The following is a 10,145-nucleotide window of genomic DNA, read 5'->3' as shown; positions in this document are numbered from 1 at the left end:
CAGGTTTGTGACGGGGGTGGGGGGAAGGCAGAAGGACCGGCAGAAGGGAGCCAGAGAGGCCGAGCTGCGCCTCAAGGAAGGAGAGGGAGAGGGGCGAGACCCACGAGAAAGGGGGATCCCACATCCCACTCCCACCACGCCATGTCCCTGGTGGAGACGATCCGGCTGTGGCAAGAAGGGGTGTGTGCAGCGGACAGGAAGGAGTGGAGTGCTGCCCTGGATGCCTTCACGGCCGTCCAGAATCCCCCTGCCAAAATCTGCTTTAACATCGGCTGCATCCACCTTGTCCTGGGGAAGCTGGTGGAGGCAGAGGAGGTAAGGTACAGCCCCTAGGGCCGCTCATCCTCTCACCTCTGGGGGCTGCCCAGATAGGTGGACATGGTGGGGAAGGAAGGAATTAAGGATCATGGTCTAAGGGATGGATTCAGGGCCTTTTAAAGCTCTGAGGAAGGGGGACAGCACTGGGCTGCCAAATGATGCACAGCCCACTGTTCACCCTCCCTCTCTCCAGGAGGTGCCCATGCTGGCAGATGGCTCCAGCTCAGAAAAACCCAGGAGCCTGGTACAGGCTCTCCCCACCCAGTGCTGCAGGGAGACACAGCCTGCAGAGCCCAGCTCACGCCACTTGGCTAAAGCAGGACAGGTACAACTGCTCTACACCCTCAGGTTTTTAAAGGTGTCCCCTTTTTACCCCCTTTTTGCCCCTCTCCTACCTCTGCAGGCATTCACCCGGAGCATCAGCTGTGACAAGCACCTGGCAGTGGCTTATTTCCAGCGGGGGACCGTGTTTTACCAGAGGCAGAAGTGAGTGGAAGGGTTTCGAGTTTCATTTTTGCTGATTACAGAGATGCCAGCCTTCAGCTGAGGATGGCCCCAGGCAGGTTGGTGCCCCAGAGCCCAAACAGAAACCCCTCGAGGTTAAACAGGCTCCTACTCTTCAGCACTGCAGTCCTGGGATTAACATGAGCCTCAGAACCTCTCTCCTCCCGTGGGGTGTCTGAAACACTGCAAGGATAGAGGGGAGACCCGACTGAACTAAGTCTGAATACAAGCTTAGAGGCAAGGAGGTTGCCACCATGAACTGGTGACACCTTCATCCTCTGCTCCACAGCCATGGAAAGGCCATTGAGGATTTCAAAGAGGCGCTGGCCCAGCTGCGAGGCAACCAACTCATTGACTACAAGATCCTGGGGCTGCGCTACCGGCTCTTTGCCTGCGAGGTGAGACACACCTGGCCACCAGTCTTGATCCCAAAGGTCTGTTCTCCAGCATGAGAAATCTAAAGAGGAGACAGCCAGCCTCTCTTTGTACCTTGCAAAAACCAAGCAAGCGGGTGCAGCGCGACTGCCCCACTGCCCTTTCCTTTACTGCCCTCCTGGCAGCGGTCTGGCTGCTCCAAGAACTTGTTCCTTTGCTCCCATTCCTCCAGCAGATTCTCTACAACATTGCACTGGTGTATGCCACAACAGAGAACTGGGAGAAGGCTGAGGAGCACCTGACCCTGGCAATGAGCATGAAGAGTGAGCCCCAGCATAACAAGATCGACAGGGCAATGGAAGCCATCCTGGTACGGAGGAGCAGGTCTCGCAGCCCCACAGGGAGAGGGAGGGAAATCCCACTGACAGCACATCCACCTTTTAGCAGGATTAAAATGCAGTGGCAATGGATATTGTAGTGGGACACAAGTCCATGGGAAGAGCTTTGGGTCACTGGGGAGGCAGGGATGGGAAGACAGGACCAGGGCTGGGATTGGGCTGTCATGGTGGTGGTTTGGCTTTATGGAGCAGACCCCAAGCCCAGAGCAGAAAGGACATTCATCAGTCCCTGCTCTCACCTCCAAAAGCTCCATGACTTCTCTGTGCTACAGAAGCAGAAGCTCTGTGAGCTGGTGGCCATTCCTGCAGGGAAGCTGTTCAGGCCAAATGAGAAGCAAGTGGCTCAGCTGGAGAAGAAGGACTACCTGGGAAAGGCAATGGTAAGAAGGCTCTATATTATTAATTCAGGCCAAGCCTGTGGACTGAGAAGAGCTGTTGACTGCCTTCTCATCACCCCTCTGAGCTGCTGCCTGGTAGGCAGCCAGAGACAGGGAGCTGGTCAGGGATCCCCCAGACATGGAGAGAGGGATGGCACACAGGGATCTTGCAGGGAACAGGGAGTCTGCAAGAATACAGGAGCTAAAAGCATGTTTCTGCTAAGCATGGCTCATTTCTAGTTTGTCTCCTTAGTGAGACATGAGGGACATGAGCTGGAAAGAGCTTCAGCTCGTGCCAAGACATTTTCAGGGGTGGGGGAAAGGAGCTATATAACATTTGACACCCACAAACAACCTCCAGTTCTTCCACCACTCTGTTTGAAAAGGGCTTTTCAGCTCAGATAAGCAAGCAAGCTTCTCTCCTGTGAATGTGCAAAATTCAGTCACTGGGATACCACCCTTGGGCTCAGGTCCTGGGAGGCAGCACTCCTCCAGAAAAGGAACCAGGCACTGGGGAGTCAGACAGCCAAGAGCCAGGCAGTTCCTTGAGTGCCAGAAACATGCAAAAACATATATCAACTTTCTAAATTACGTTTAAGGTCACCTGTAGGAAGTATGGGCTTGAGCTGGACACTTTGGCTCCCTTCAACATTTGTGATTAAAACAGAAAGGGAAACTTCTAGGTTATAATGCTTCAAGCCACAGAAACAGCCAGGCTAAGAGCAGAAAATTTACCACAGCTGAGAGGGAAGCTTTGGTGCCAGAGGCACTCAGTCTGTAGTCTAAGATGCTTAGCCTAAAATCACAGCCCCTCCTGAGCTTGAAGCATCCTGAGGAGCTTGGCTTGGCCAACAGCAAAGGAGGAGGGTGGACATCAGAGGTCTGAGAGAGGTCTACAGGCACCAAGTCACTATCTGTCTTTGGCTGTAGGTGGTGGCATCTGTGGTGGACAAGGACAATTTTTCAGGATTCGCTCCCCTACAGCCACAGGTGAGATTCTGTAAGTGACCAGCATGCTCAGTGCAGGATGACGTAGGGTGGCTGTCATCCCACACCTTGCTGAGGGCTCTGACCTGCAGTAGGGACAAAACAGCACCCTTACCATCCTGAATTCTGTGCCGCCTGCTGTGGGGAGGAGGCAGGCACTGCTTCCACGGATCAGCTGCTACTTCCAGCACCAGGAAGTTCATTCCAAACCCACCCACAGCTGTGGCTGAGGTTAAGCTGGTTTCCTGTATGGGGAAGTAGTGGGTGGGGTGATGGCTCTGTGCAGGGGGCTGCCTCTGACCCTCCACAAAGGATTCATTAGGGATCATCTGCCTAACCCTGAGTGGAGAAACAATGGCAGTTCTGTTCTCACTTTGCATCCTCTTGTCTATTCCTGAACTCCTTTGCATTTCCCATGCCATTTTCCAGATGACATAGTGGCATCTTCCCATTCCTAAAGGTGGCAAGAGTTTTTCCAGGAGCTTTTTGGGAGGCTATGGGAAAGCACAGCACAGCAGCACACCATTGCACAAGATAAATTACACCCGTCTCAATGCAGACAGGTGTTGACAATCTCAATCCCTCTGTGAACTGAAACTAAAATCAGGAGTGAAAAGAGGTTTGTGCCTCTGAAAACCAACTGTATGTTGAAGAATTTGGAAACTGTTCCTTAGAAGGAGCAAGCCAGTGATATTCCTCATGGCACTTAAGGCACCTGCATGTGGAGGAAGGAACAGTGTTGGGGTGAGGGTAGGCATGGTAAAAGGCTTCAGGACATTTCTGCAAAGCAAACAAAATCCTCTGGCTTACTGGTATTTTCCTTTTTGTCTTCCTTTTGGCAGGCCTCTGGTCCTCCACCCAGGCCCAAGACCCCAGAAATCCTCAGGTAAGTTGGATGAAGGATGGATAACCCACGCAACCATGCACAACCCCATCCTGCACTCTGGCAGCCGAGCATCCAGTTGGCCCCCAGAACTCAGGGGGAATGGGGAAGGTAGAAACAAGGAGGCAGAGGTCTGGATTCTCCCTATGATGTAAAACAAAAGCATTGCCAACATTCCTGACCTGTGCACTGCTCCCACACCCAGGGCCCTCAGAGGGCAACCACACCGTGTCATGTACGAGTTCATTCCTGAGACCGCCGAGGAGCTGCAGGTCCTGCCCGGAAACATTGTCTTTGTCCTGAAGAAAGAGAAGGACAATTGGGCTACAGTGATGTTCAATGGAAAGGTATACCAGGAGTGTGCTGGACAGGAGGGGTAGACAGCAGATTGTGGTTGAGGTTCTGCAGAGGCAGAGCCTTGCCAACAGTAATTAAATAAGTTTCTGACTGAAGTCTCTTATGCCCACCCTAGATTAGGCCACAGGGTTCAGTGAAATCCACCCAACTTGCAGAAACTAAAATTCAAGCCTCAGGAACCCTCCTGGATGCAGGGGAGGGTGAGGACACATCCAGTTGTGTCCTCCGGTAGTGGGTTGCCTTCTTGCCAAGTAATCACTACTCATCTCTCCTTCCCCTGCAGAAAGGGATCGTCCCCTGCAACTTCCTTGAGCCTGTGGAGCTCCAGAATAAGCTGCATATCCAGGTGAGGAGGCCCACGCCCACCTGCCAGTAGGACCCATGTGTGACTCCCTCCCCCTCATGATGCTGGGGTTGGTTCTTCTGGCTTATGGTCACCTTATCTGCAAAATCTGTGTTGGTGGCACCCTGGTGGGGGTTGGCAATGCTGGGGAGATAATGGATAGCAAAGTCACCCCCTCGCCAGTTCAAAACCCCAAACAGACTGGGAAAATAACAGGTTGGAGGGGGGCTGCACAAGGCAGCAGCACCCCGGCCCCTCATGAAGGGTGGGATTGACAGCACTGCCTTCTTCCCATGGCACAGGAGGAAACACTTGTAGAAGATGAGATTTCTGAGTCACCCACCTTCACTGTGCTGGAGAAGCCACGGCGGCCGGCGCCAGGTCAGTGTGGGGAGCTGAAGGGATGGGGGCACAGGGTGATCCCACCAGCAGCAGGTTGAGATGCCGTATTCTCACTCTTTGAGACCAGGACTAGGGTTCATCTCCATCTCATTCCTGGCCCCATTTGCAGTCAAGGACTGGGAAATATTAGAGCAGGAGGCAGAGACAGCAACTGCAATGCTGAGGATGGAGTATAATAGTGTCTGTGGGGTCCCTGAGGAAAGCAAGTCCCTCTGTGCTCTTAATTAGCACAGCAACTAATGAGAAAAAGGGCCTGGAGGTAGGAATGGGGCAAGAACCAGCTTGGAGTAAAAGATTCCTTACAGACTTCTCCTTCCAGCAGGGCATCCGTGATAGTTTCAGTGCTGCTGTCAGCTGGGCTAGGCTTGAAGGAGCTGTATAAAGGGGATTCCTGGCTGGTGCTACCCAGTGTCCCACATCCCAGGCCTGGGGCAGAGATGGTGACACCAGGGCCACCACACTACCCCCAGCACAGATGGTTCAGGATGCTGGGAAGCTGAAACAGGGCTCTGCCAATGGTATCCACGCTGCTGCAGAAAAAACCTTTTGGGGTAGAAAATATCACTGTGCAGAGACAGTACTGCCCAGGTGTTGATGTGCTGCAGTCTAGTCTGGCTATCAATGACCAACGTGCAAAAAAAAAGGAGTATGTGGAAAAGACATGGCTGAGAGGGGCCCTCATCCCTGTCTGTCCCTGTCTGCAGGGAAGGCTCAGAACAAGGACCAGGCTCTGCTCCCTGGGGCCCAGCAATGGGACAAGAGACCATGGGCAGAAATGGATGCCCAGGAAGTTCTACCTGAACATGACAAAGAATTTCTTTCCTGTGCAGTGACCAAGCACTGGAACAGACACCAGAGAGGGTGTGGAGTCTCTCTCACTGGGGATACTCCAGACCCATCTGGACACAGTCCTGGGCCTTGTGCTCTCTGATGACCTTGCTTGAGCAGGGAGGTGGGACCCGATGACCCACTGTGGTCCCTTCCAACCTGATCTGTTGTGTGAGAACCAATTGCCTACCCCCACTCTGGGGAGGGCCTGAGCCAGGTGGTGGGGAAAGGCGGACCAAAAGATGATGAACAGCAGGACAGGGAGGGCTCGTGTCCCTGTCAGGGCAGCCTCATATGCGTCCAGGGGTAGAGCTGGCTCTGGCTTATGGAATTAAGGACAAACACCTTATGGACACAGCAACCCCAGTGACCATCTTTATAGCATCAAAAGCCATCTTGGATCTATTAGTGGGACCATGTTCAACACTGTAGCTCGGGATCTTCCTGGAATGAGCACAGTTGTGCCAAAGCACTGCCAAAATGTAAATCAGATTCTCATGAAAAGGCTTCCACAAACCTGTGTGAAATCACCCTGCCTGAAAGCCTGAGTTTAGCTTTACAGCCCCATTGAAGGACAGGGATTGCCTTTGGTTTTCAGGTGGACGTAGGGAGATCAGAAGAGCAAAGACACTAAAACCAGCAGCTACATGTTTATCTTTTTTGAATCTACCCACGAAAGACATCCCACCCCTCATGTTCCCATCCCTGCAAGAGGGAAGGCACAGAGTGAAAACCTCTGCTCAGTGGTTGTATATAGATCTTACAGATGAACCTCTGGCAGATGCTGTATCCATTCGAGGGACCACCGCTGGCCCCAGGGTTGGTTGGTGTTGCTGGAGATCATGATGGACTGCAGGAGGTCTGGCTATATGTTTAGATGTTTACCCCATCCCACCTGCTAAGCCACCTTTTTCCTCCTCCCCAGACTACATTCCTGCTACCGTGGCGCAGCCAAGAGACACAGCAAAGGTAATGTCCTGCGAGCGCAGACCTTGAGGTCCTACAAATCTGCATTTACCAGGTGACTTAAGGCTGCTTTTTGGGAGTTCTCCTCCAGGCCCCAGATGGACCCAGGGCAGTGACCAGAGCCAGTGTATGACTCTCAGTCAACCTGAGGCACTTGAGAAGGGAGAGAGCTTGGCTGGAATGCACATGCTCCTGGGAATGGTCAGCGTGTCAGAAGGTCGCACTGAGAAGAGAGATGGGAAAATACAGCAATTCCAACGCAAAAAAAAAAAAAGAATGAGGGGCTTGGAGGGTGGACACAGCTCTAATTTGATCACCCTAAAGCCACAATTTGGTGCTAAGTCCCTAACCTATTACTGGGCTCTCTCCTGGGATAGGCCTGGGGCTGCCGACCAGCCAATGTCCAAGCACAGCTTGGGAGGCACAATCTAACTCAAGCAACCACAGTTTCCACATCCCTGTGCTTGCCAAGCCACACACGGTGACATCCCGTTTCCTACCCGCAGGAGGCTGAACCAACTGTCTCCAGCCCCGACATCGTCAAGGTGCATTACAAATTCACAGTTGCCCTGAGAGTCGATCGAGGCCTCTCCTACAGGGAACTCCTGGAGCTGGTTTGCAAGAAGCTGGAGCTGCAGCCTGAGCACACGGAGCTGAGGTGAGGCACTGCCGGCCCCAGCAAGCCAGGGCCATGTTCCAGGGCTCCTCACCTGCATCCCCTGCACACACCAGGTACAAGCCTGTGGAGGGCCAGGAGCTGGTGACTCTGAGTGCAGAGAATGTGGAGGCAGCCTGGAGCCAGAGCAAGGACAACTGCCTGACAGTCTGGTGCAATGGCACAGAGGTCAGTGACAGCTACAGGGGGCAGCCACCTTCTCTTCCCTCCTGCCTTTGCTCTCCTTGCCACAAGCACAGATTTGTGGCCAGCGACCTCATGAAAGGATGGGAGCAAAGAGTGGGTGGAGAGGAGAAGCAGAGCTCGTCTCTCTTGCCCTAGTACAGAGAAGGAAGCCAAGAGGTCATGCCCTCACCAGCTTGTTTCCTGCCCTAGGGAGAGGGGTTTGTACCAGACAGCAAACCAGAGGAGTCACTGCAGGAGGCAATGCCAGGGGAAACAGGACCAACCCATGTTGTAGCTCAGTACAGTTATGAAGCCACCCAACCTGAAGACCTGGAGTTTCAGGCAGGAGACATGATCCTTGTTTTATCCAAAGGTAATTGTGCTCCTCCTGGGACAGGAGAGGGGAGGGGAGGGACCCCTCAGCTCTGGTGAGAGGGAGGGTGGTGTGGCAGCAGCAGAGCCCCTCCAGCTCTGCCACGGGATTCCCATCCACATGTCCCTGTTACACACACTTCTTCCAACATGTTTTCATCACTCCCACTTCCACCGCACCCCTCCCAAACATTTAAGACAGGAGTTACACTAGGGCTGTGTTTAAGCTTACTGATCACAGTGGATTCTTCCAAGGAGACACCTCATTTTAGCTGCCATCCCCACAATGGGAGCACGCTCTCTCTCCCATTCCTTTCACCTGGAACCTTTTTTCATCTATTTTGTTGTTAATGGTACAATCTTCCATTAGTCGTCAATATTAGTCCTTAGTGTTTCTGTGGGAATTGAGGCTTAAATACAGACTAAATCTCAGGAAGATCAATGAGGAACTATATACACAGGGCACGTTCCCCTCCTCACTTGAGCCTCTGAGTGAAATCAAGACATCAGGAATAGGTTTTAAAGGCAAAAACCCCCTTATATTTTGCTATCTGTAGTTCTGTCACTAATCTGTGGTGGCTGGCAGGCTTTAGTAGCAGTACACCATCGGTCCCCCCCCCCAACCTTTGACTGGTTAGTTTTTGCACCATGCAATACCGATGACCCCCTCCACCCCAAAATCCTACCTTCCCCTTCATTGCTGAGCTAAGTATTTCCCAATTCAAAGCTGGTTCTTGCCTCATTTGGTTCCCCCACAGCAAAACTGTCAGAGCTCGTAGGCTTTACTTAACCCAAGGTAGTAGAGGTTTTAGCAGTTTTAGGGTTTTTAGATGAACATGGGAAACAGGTGACAGTATACTTCAGATGTATCCTGAAGAGGACAGACCAAGGTCTCAGATGATTTCATCGCTCTCTACACTCACTTTGTTTCCACTCAAGGCAGTTTCCAAGCCCCCTGGTCTCTATTTTGATCCAATTTCCCACCCCCATTTGACATTCCTTCTTACCTTACCACTTTCCTCTCTTCCTCATTCCTCCCTTTCCTCCACATTCCACTCCCTGCTGGGTCTAGCACTGCTCAAAGGGTTATCAGCAGACACACCTTAAAATGGTGATCTCAGGCCTGTCTGCAGCACATGATGCTCCTGTGCATCCCTAGGGTCACAAGAACTGTGTTTTCCCTTCCAGTGAATGAAGACTGGTTCGAAGGCCAGTGCAAGGGGAGGACTGGCATCTTCCCATCTGCATTCATTCAACAGCCCAACACTGAACACCCAGAAAAGTGATTTCGGAAGAGCTTGAAGTTGTGGAGAGAAATTAAGAATTCAACTGTTGCCATTATGTAGTCTGCATATTAATCCCTGCATCTGAAATGAAATTTAAATGTTATTGCTACTTGTATTAAAAACTTTATATTTTACCTTTTGCATTGTTCTCTAAAACAGGAACTTGTTAAGAAGTTGCTAATTCCTGTTAGGAATACATTCATTCCTAAATCCTGTGCTTGCCAAGAGACTTGCCCTGTTCCCCTATCCTTAAAAAAGCTTTTATACAGATATGCCAGCAGCTGGGAACACCCACAAGAGGGTGGTGCAACCTGCATTTACAGCCCTGCCGGCAGATCCCGAAGGGGAAGTGAGTTCAGGAAGCTACAGACCAGGAAAGCATTTGCTTCCTCAAAGCATTACTGCCAACCCCAAGATCTTAAGAGCAACCACACAGCCTCACCCTGCTCCAACTCACAATTCAAATTCGCAGGGACTTTAAAATTCCCACCAATAAAAGCAGACACATTTTACATTTTCTTCAGCGTTGGGAGCCGTACTTCAAAGCTGTTCCTGATCAGTCAGAATTCTAAGACAGTACCTTAGAAAGACACAGCCTGGAATCCCAGAGCTTTGCTCCAAAGGTGCTAAGGACATTTATTTTTAAAGGAACTTATTCTGGAGACAATAAACACGTGTCATTTCAAAACCAGAACATCTCTGGAGTGTTCTGTGACAAACCTGGAAGCATGGAAACAGTGAACATCCTCATCTGCAGGCAGGTCATTGGCAGAAGGCTCTCTGTCCTCCTCCCCCTGCGCATGCTGGACCAGGATGATTCTGCAACTAGGGAGGAGCTTTTCAAGCTACTCCCATCCTACATTTTTAGTTCAGTATGTAAAACACACTACACAGGCAGTACAAAACCA

At 51.6% G+C, this 10,145-nt stretch overlaps 1 protein-coding gene across 4 annotated transcripts; it reads left to right on the top strand.

Annotated features, from left to right (window-relative positions):
• NCF2 (neutrophil cytosolic factor 2) lies at nt 1-9,371 on the top strand. 4 transcript variants are annotated; one of them, XM_019290027.3, is made up of 16 exons: nt 1-315; nt 512-643; nt 722-804; nt 1,112-1,220; nt 1,430-1,567; nt 1,868-1,975; nt 2,903-2,962; nt 3,802-3,845; nt 4,048-4,189; nt 4,483-4,545; nt 4,845-4,923; nt 6,698-6,741; nt 7,245-7,396; nt 7,471-7,582; nt 7,790-7,952; nt 9,140-9,371. In XM_019290027.3, exons 1-16 carry the CDS (start codon nt 142-144, stop codon nt 9,235-9,237), a joined length of 1,701 nt encoding a protein of 566 aa, XP_019145572.1. In that variant the 5' UTR covers nt 1-141; the 3' UTR covers nt 9,238-9,371. The 4 variants fall into 4 exon arrangements, with proteins under 4 accessions (XP_019145572.1, XP_019145573.1, XP_010404664.1 ...); XM_019290028.3 differs by having other exon boundaries at nt 2-315; nt 1,433-1,567; XM_010406362.4 differs by lacking the exon at nt 512-643 and having other exon boundaries at nt 2-315.
• The last annotated feature ends 774 nt before the right edge of the window (nt 9,372-10,145 follow it).

The sequence above is a fragment of the Corvus cornix genome, chromosome 8 (assembly GCF_000738735.6).
Source record: "Corvus cornix cornix isolate S_Up_H32 chromosome 8, ASM73873v5, whole genome shotgun sequence".
Lineage (NCBI taxonomy): Eukaryota > Metazoa > Chordata > Aves > Passeriformes > Corvidae > Corvus > Corvus cornix.
The sequence above is the reverse complement of the archived record's forward strand: the minus strand, read 5'-3'. Positions and strand labels throughout refer to the sequence as shown.

Coding starts and splice junctions, on each gene's coding strand:
- NCF2 (XM_019290027.3), top strand. CDS start 142: ATGTCCCTGGTGGAGACGATCCGGCTGTGGCAAGAAGGGGTGTGTGCA. Junction 1,976..2,902: donor ACTACCTGGGAAAGGCAATG/GTAAGAAGGCTC, acceptor CTTTGGCTGTAG/GTGGTGGCATCTGTGGTGGA. Junction 4,190..4,482: donor CAGTGATGTTCAATGGAAAG/GTATACCAGGAG, acceptor CTTCCCCTGCAG/AAAGGGATCGTCCCCTGCAA.